Consider the following 8,042-nt stretch of genomic DNA (forward strand, 5'->3'; position numbering starts at 1 on the left):
ATGGAAACCGACTTCAAAATAGCTTAAGGAGCAAGAGGACTTTCTTAGAGTGCCACAGGGTCTCCCACAACTCAAGGACAGCACGTGCTGATGGGCCAGGGAGGGCTTCACTTGGGACTGAAACAGGCTGGCATCTCTATTGAGAGGAGGGAATGTGGCACATCTGGCCCGAAGGACAGGCACATGACCCCTGTCTGCAGGTGTCATGGACGATATAGGCCGCATGTATTATAGGAGGCCTGCATGAGAAGGGTATCTAGGAGTATAGCTAAGAAGATTCGCCCCAGGAGGGAGCAGGTAAGCCGTGTGACCCAGGGTCAGCAGGTCTTTTCCGGACTGGTCAGTGAGAGACGATGCCCCAGGCCTTGGCTGGTGGGCGTGTGCAGTGCCACGGGGCTGGCCTGTGCACAGGAGGGCAGCATGAGGGGAGGCTGGACAGGAAGCAGTCCCAGAAATGACAAGGTTATCCTGAAGGTGGTAGGAAAGGAGCGTGCAGGAACTTGATTTTGGGGAAGAGTCGTGTGTTCAGAGGGCCTGGCCCCCCAAGGTCAGACAGCTGGGTGAAGTGCCGTCCTTCTAGGATAGAAGTGACCAGAGGTCCAGGAGCAGCTTCCACTCAGGGTCGCAAGACCAGGACTGCCCTTCCCTGCTGTGGCCAGAGCCACAGAAAAGCCTTGCGATGGCATTGCCGGCAGCCTCTGTCCTTCCTGTTGCTCGTTTGGCTTTAAGCGCAGTTTTATTTTCACGGTGATCGTTTGGGGTTAACTGGCCGTCTACCTTAGAACTGCCACCTGTTCCATGTACTCACCGTATAGACATAGTTCTGCACAGCCTTCCTAATGTGGCATGCCCTGAACACGCTCCAGAGTGGAAGGAGACCTAACTAGCCATTTGATTTTTTTTTTTTTTTTAACTGTCCATTTTCTCCCCGGCCTGTGATGAGAAAAATGAACTGCTCCTGGGAGCATTCGGCCTCACCGCCTCCCCTTGCTCTTGCTTGAACTGGAATGACAAGGGGAGAATATGTGAGGGCCTCCCCAAAGAGAAGTCGCCAGAACCCCCTCATTGCCTTTTCTCTCTCTCTCTCCAGGTCATGCAATATTTAAACTCACGTATCTAAGCAATCATGACTATAAACACCTCTACTTTGAATCTGACGCTGCTACCGTCAACGAAATCGTACTCAAGGTGAGTGTTCCTCCTCGGCCCGTGTGCGGGGTGGGCTTCTGCACGGCCAGTTCTCAGGCCAGCGGCAGCCCCCTCCTCCCCGCACTGGACAGGGCTCCACACCCGCTTCAGCCAAAGCGGAGCCCCTGGGGTTTCCTCCTCCAGTAATCCTGCCTCTTCGCGTATTTATCCTTTTTATGCACCATTTTTCTCCTCCCATCCATTGTCGGGAGCTCCTTGAGGCTCCAGGAACGGGCTCCAAGGAGATTGTTGTTCTTGTGTGGAGACACTTAATGTATTCAAGGTAATTTTAGCAACCTGTCATAAACATGTTCAACTTGACGGTACAATCCTATGTTACTGGACCTCAGCCGTGCCCACTGAGCACTTTCTGTGTGCCAGGCTAGCATTCAGGATGCTGCGGTGACGGACCCGGCCCTGCCCCCAGAAAGCTCTTCCTCTGTCAGAGCAGACACACGTTAAACATTAGATTACACAGATTGTTAAACAGTCACAAAGGTACCACGTGGATGTGGAAAGGGTAAACTGATGGGGGTAGAGGGGACGGGTGGAGAGCTGAACCCTGACGGCTAGATGAAAGGCACAGATTTTACCAGGTGGGGAGAGAGAAAACGCATCTCCGGGAGCAGGCTGTGAAGGGCGGAGAAGCAGGGCAAGCGTGTGAGGCTGGGGGGTGGCGCCCAGGCCCATATGGCTGGAGCAGAGCGGGGCAGAAAGGTCAGGTCACGCAGAACCTTGCAAAATGGAGACGGGCTGAGAAGAGCTCCCCTGGGGTCTTGGGAGGGCTGGGGTAGGGCCCGAGACAGTGCATCTCTAAGAGGTTCCCAGGTCCTGCCCAGGCTGTTGGTCTGTGCACCACACTCTGAGTCGCCCTGGACTAGTGGTTTTCAGACTTCTCGAAACCAAAAGTGCTTTCTTCAAGCCAAATCTTCCACAGACGGAACAGATAGCAACAACAGAGCTGCTTAGTTCGGGTGGAGCAGGGCTTACAGCCAGAGGGTGATCTGGTAACTCTGTGTGACTCTGGCTGGTCACATCACCTCTCAGGGCCTCAGTTTCTCTGCCTGTAAAATGGAGATAATGGTAGGTACCCTGCCCCACCGCAGCAAAGGGCTCCTGGAACAGGGGTCAAATGAGGTCGTGTAAACCTACCTAAGTTAGTGTTCATTCTCCTCTTGAGAGTGAAAGCCGTCGAGTAATAATAATAAAAGTAGCTAAGCTGTACTTGAGGGCTTGCAGAATACAGGACCTGAGCTAAGCACTATCTACCTTCTTTCACAGAATCTCCATGGTTCTGCAAGACGGTACTGTAAAAATCTTTCTCACTTCATCCCATTTCCTAGATGAAAACTGAGACTCAGAAACAGATCTTAGCCAGGGCCATGAATGGCAGAACTGGACCTGACCGCAGGTTTGGCAGCTTCCAGAACTTGGGCTCCTAACCCCCCGGATGTGTGCACCCTTGAGGAGTTGAAGGAGAGGTTTCCATGAAATGGCATTGTTTTGCAGAGCCATTTCGAGGCCACGTCCTCATGGCTGCCAAAGATTTCCAAAAGTAGTAGATGGACATGGAAGGATAAAGCTGGTGGGGGGGACAGTCGGGACCAGGGCCCACCTTGGACCAGGTGGTGGGGACACGGGGCGTGCTGCGGTGCCTGAAACCAGCAAGCTAATAGTTAACTTGCCAGATTGTCACCAGACAGCACAGGGAACTTGTGCAGTGTTCAGGGACCAGGTAAAGAAATATTCCATTACCCCATCAGGGGCTGGCCTTTTTTTATAGCCAGCATTAAAATATTCAAGACTTGAGAAGGATTCTAGTAAAATTATAATCCTGTGTTTGACATCAAAATAATTTTCACAACAGCAGATTGATGACAGAAACACGGGTTTATGACTTCAGTCCGAGGCTCTGCGAGAGCAAGTGCAGAGAAATCATTTTCCAGGACCAAATGCTCCCTCGAAGCAGATGCTTTTCTGCAAAATCCCTGAGGCCTGTCGCCTCTCCTGAAATGTCTGTTTTCATATGAAAATGTTTGCAGAAATATTGCATCACGCCCGAGACTCCAGGAGAGTCACAGCGAGCCCAGACCTGATTTACTTAGAGAGCTAATGGTCATGATCCTGATGGAAGATTAAATTTCATGTTTTCTTTCTCTGATTTTTATAGCAATTTAAATACTTAGCCTTCTCTGCCATCCCCACAGTGACTGCGGGCTTTGCACCGGCACCGAGCGACTGAGGCCCCGGCCCCGTGTCCCAGAATTTGCCAGAAATGTTTCCATCGGAGGCTCTTCCAGGTGTCAGGCCTAGACTCAAGTGCTGCATGTGGTGGTTCTAGAATTCAGAAGTTTTACATAAAATGAGAGCTTTTGATGGAAACTGAAGGGAGGAGATAAGGGCCAGAGGCCAATGTGAAGGAAGATGTTATGAACAGGCAGTCTCTGTCCAGTGATTTTATCCCGTCATGTTTTTCTCTCGTGTGGAAACATTGATGTCTCTCATTTCTTGAACGCCAACGGCATACAAGACATTGTATGTAATCATTTAATCTTCACGACTGCCCTGCAGAGTGTAGACATTATCATCCCCATTTTGGAGATGAGGAAATAGAGGCCCAAAGCCAGAGAATGTGCTACGGTTGGAGCCTCTGCTTGAACGCCAGCCCGAAGGAGTCCCAGGCCTGTCCCTTCAACCCCGAGCTGTAACTGAGCTAAGCCATGTGTGGTCCCTAATTCTGCAGGCTTCGAGATGAATCTCAGAGGAATCATTGGTCTCTTCAAATTGGGTTCTTCTCGTGATCGAGTGATGGAGGCTGTGGCTTTATTGACCATGAAAACTCCCTATATTTTTATGCCGTAAGCTGTAAAATGCATTGAAAGTGAAACACTCTATAGTGCATAAAATTGTGCCAGTTTTAAGCCACAGCATATTAACCAACTAATGGCAGACCAAAGGGCGTTTTTATCTTTTGATTATTACATTAATCTTCCATTAAAATTATCTATGTGATTATCACAAAGCACTGAAGATAATAAATTTAGGAGATAGTTGGCTAGTTAAGGATCATTTTTAAATGCTTTTGTCAAGTTATGTGTGCCAAAAATACACTGAAAACACTAGGTTGGCTGAGTGTGCAAACAGTATAATCCAAAGATTGCTCTTATTAAGAATGATAAAACCTCTTATTTCCATGCATTGTAGTGTCCCACATCGTCAGCCCGGCCCCGCGGTCCTCATGATTTATTGCTCTCAGCTGGTAGCTCAGCAAGGCAGTGGGCCAAGCATGTCAGGCCTTCTGTACTCACACACCAGTCCTTAACGCCTGCTGCTGCTGGCGGCTGTCAGAGCAGGAAGTTTGGAGGGGGACACCGTGTCTGTGAGGCATCCGTCCCGCACCGCTTCCCCACGACACCCCCGACTCCTTTCTCACAGTCAGCGCGGCCCTCGCCCACTTAGGGTGTGGGGCGCGGGGCCCTCAGAGGGGAATCAACGGAAGTGGTGGCTGGTCGATGGAGTCAAAATACTTGGGTTTCCTAGCATAACTTTTAGATACTTGAGAGTGAAGAGAAAGGTGTTTGTTCAAAAAAAAGCCCCAGCCAGAGGGCGGCAGGGGCAGTGGGAGGAATGGTATCTGGGCGGGGTGGGGGGGCACGCCTCTCTGGAGGCCAGGGGCCTGGGAGACTAGAAGCATGTTAATCAAGGGCAATCCCGGCACAGACACTTGCTGGCTTTGTGGCCTTGAGTAAACGCACCTCCATTCTGTGCCTTGATTTTCTCATCTGCACGAGGGGATGATGACGGCATCGATGTCGCAGGCTTTTGTGAAGGTTCCATGAGTTGGTCCTTGCAGAGCACCCCAGCAGCGCCACCACCACGCTGCCCAGCCTGGAGTTCACGGTCCACACTGTGGCACAGGCCTGATCCCGGCACCACTGCCCTCCCTGGCTCCTCCCGGCCCACCTGGACTGGCCACTAAGTTGTTCGGTTCCACAGATCCCTCGCTGTCTTCCGCTGCTGCGCTGGGACGCGTGCCGGTTCTCCCCTGCCCCTTGTACACCCCAGACCCCTATTTCTCTCTCAGAACCCAACTGGCTCGTTCCCTCTGCAAGACGTCCCTGCCCCACGTCTCCCTGATCATTACCCCATTCTTTCGTGCTCCTTCTGTCTCGGGTGTCACACTTGTCATGCTCTTGGGTACTCACCAGGCTGTGAGTGCCTCGGAGCAGGGACCATGTCTTACTTTTCCCTCAGTCTCTTGAACCAAGCATGGGGCCAGGCTCAGACACAGAGGTGCTTGGGTGCCGGAGGTGCTGCGGACGTTGACCGTGTGCAGCCACCACCCGGGCGCGTCCCAGCTGTGTGCTCCCCACAGAGGACCCTCCCAGCTCTGACCCTCGCCTCTGGGTGATCCTGGTCAGCGAGGTGCCCTTCCCTGAGGCTCACTCCTTTTTATCAGATGAGCCCAGGTGGGCAGGGTGCTCGTGGGCAGTAGAGGAAATCCCGTAAGTAGAAGCTCTGTACCTTCGGGGGCGGGGGGGGGGGGGGGGGGGAGGCGGGGGGAGGCTGCGTTCAGAGCCTCGGTTCAGTTGGTTTCTCATCCCTGCAATGTACTCGTCTTTCAGACGAGGAAAGCAGGGCTCAAGGAAGTCCTGTGCAGGCCCAGGACTGCACAGCAGGCGGACAGAACCAGGAAGCCTGGCGCATGGCCTTCCGGAAGGCAGCATGTGCTGAGGAGGGAGCACAGGCTCTGCAATCAGAAAAGCTCCACCCCTGGTGGCTGAAAGGCCCGCAGCAGCCACTTGTCCCCTCCAGGCCTCCATCTTCCCGCGTAAAGCGGGCTCCGTCCCAGCCTGCCAGGTTGCTGTGGTGACTCGGCTCCGGGCACGAGAGAGCACCTGGGCTCCCAGCCTGGGTCAGGGCCCTTCCCTTCTTCGCCCTGGGCGAACGGAGAGGCTGCCGAGTGACTGGACTGTGTCCTCTTGCTTTCTAGGTGAACTACATCCTGGAATCACGAGCAAGCACTGCCCGGGCTGACTATTTTGCTCAAAAACAAAGAAAACTGAACAGACGTACAAGCTTCAGCTTCCAGAAGGAGAAGAAATCAGGGCAGCAATGACACCGGCCTCCAACCCCAATCTGTCGCCGTAGCTCAGAGCCTGCCTGCCGGGGCTAGGTGGCCCTAGAGCCCACCCCGTGTCCCGCAGTCCTCAGGGGCAGGCCAGCCCCTGGCTCACGGCCACAAGGCTGGGGGGCTCTTGGGGAACGGAGCTGGGGACATCTCCACGGGACCGAAGCCTGAGTGGCAGTGGCTTTGATGAGCAGTGCCAGGGGCCAGAACACAGACACCCCGCCCAGCCGTCTTCACTGCCCGACGGCCCTGCTGAGGATGTACATAGCCATGCCCAGACATTTCCTTGCAACTTGATCAAATTTCTTAAACGAAGAACAAAAATGTACATTTCTTTTTTTTTTTTTTTTTTCCTTTTAATAAACAAGTGTACTCTTTACCACGGTTGGTATGACGGGCCATTCTTTGGGGCAGAGGATTGATCATGTCATTCTCTTTAAAATCTGTTCCCATATTGAACAAGCAGATTGGAAAAGCTATGGCTCGATTTCTCAGAAGAAATGTTTAGGGCTTAGTCAATAGTTTTAACTACGCCATTTGTTTAAATGAGTGCATTGCTTTGAGGATAGTATCTTAACTAAAGTTAGGAAGGGGAGCCAGCGATGTGTGTCCCAGGCTGTGCCCCTTCAGGCGTCACCTCTCGCCCGCTCATCCCAGAACCTCTTGGTTTTAGAGACGCGGCACTGCGTGCAGTTTATGCCCGGGGCGCCGGGAGAATGGGGTGACGGCTGGTCTTCGGGTCACGCTGAGCTCCCGGCACAAGCGGGCCTTTCCATTTCTTAAATAGCAAGTGTCCGTTTCAGCTAGCAATTAGACCTGCATGTGGACTTCTCCTGGAATTGGGAGAGTCTCTGCTCTACTGACTCAGAAGGGCCCCCGCTCCCCTTCCTCCTGTCCACACAGTGCCTGCCTCCTTGTCTGAGCAGGCGGGACGCTGCTTTGTCTCACTCTGCCAGGGCGCGGTGAGCAGAGATGGCAGGGCAGAGGGACGCCTGCTCCCCCGGGTCCGACTGCGCGGGTGGGGGGCGGGCAAGGATCGAGCATCGCTGACACCACACCTCTGGCCACACCAGATGCCTCTGCGGTCCTCACCAGCCACTCCAGGGTCCCTCCCAGGGTGACGTCCTTTCACACGGTCCCCGGCCAGGGTCGAGGACCGGATGTTTCACTGAGGACCCGCGTTTCAAACAGTTTTTTAAATTGTTGTACAGGAAGAGATGTGACGAAAACAGCATCTCGAAGTCGAGTGTGTTTCTTTGCACTGGGGGCATTTTAATGAATTCCTCTTTCATTCTGATCTTTGTTCAGCCAACAGAAGCATCCTTTTCTAACGTCTTCCATTCCTACCCACCCCAGAAACAAAAGAAATATTATTTGTAGCTTGCTATCTGTATTTGGATTTTTAGCAATTTTATATTTAGATACCTTTGAAAAATGTAAATGACTAATTTGGTCATTAAATCTTGTGACATATTCAATATTAAAGCGATATTAAAATAAAAGTCATATAAATACCATCTTTTGCGTATTGCTTTGAATTCTCGAAGTCTCGAGCACATTATCCTGACTTGCGCGTCACTCTGGGGAGGGGCATTCGCGGCAGCTGATGTGCCGAAGGTCTCTGAAATGCACTGCGGGCCTCCTCACATACTAAGCAAGACAGGATGACCCTCTTCACTCGGGGGTGACATCGAGATCTTGACCTCCCTCCAGTACGAGACCC

The 8,042-nt window shown here is 52.5% G+C and overlaps 1 protein-coding gene across 7 annotated transcripts in view; it reads left to right on the forward strand.

Moving 5' to 3' along the window:
- Positions 1-7,836, forward strand: part of MAPKAP1 (MAPK associated protein 1) — a 244,954-nt gene extending 237,118 nt beyond the window's left edge. For all 7 annotated transcript variants that reach the window (XM_058694114.1, XM_058694110.1, XM_058694111.1 and 4 more), the window contains 2 exons: positions 1,091-1,188; positions 6,182-7,836. In XM_058694114.1, coding sequence (XP_058550097.1) covers positions 1,091-1,188; positions 6,182-6,307 — 224 coding nt within the window. In that variant the 3' untranslated portion in view covers positions 6,308-7,836. The remainder of the gene's footprint in view (positions 1-1,090; positions 1,189-6,181) is intronic.
- The last annotated feature ends 206 nt before the right edge of the window (positions 7,837-8,042 follow it).

This window comes from Neofelis nebulosa, chromosome 12 (genome assembly GCF_028018385.1).
Source record: "Neofelis nebulosa isolate mNeoNeb1 chromosome 12, mNeoNeb1.pri, whole genome shotgun sequence".
In the NCBI taxonomy this organism is placed as follows: domain Eukaryota; kingdom Metazoa; phylum Chordata; class Mammalia; order Carnivora; family Felidae; genus Neofelis; species Neofelis nebulosa.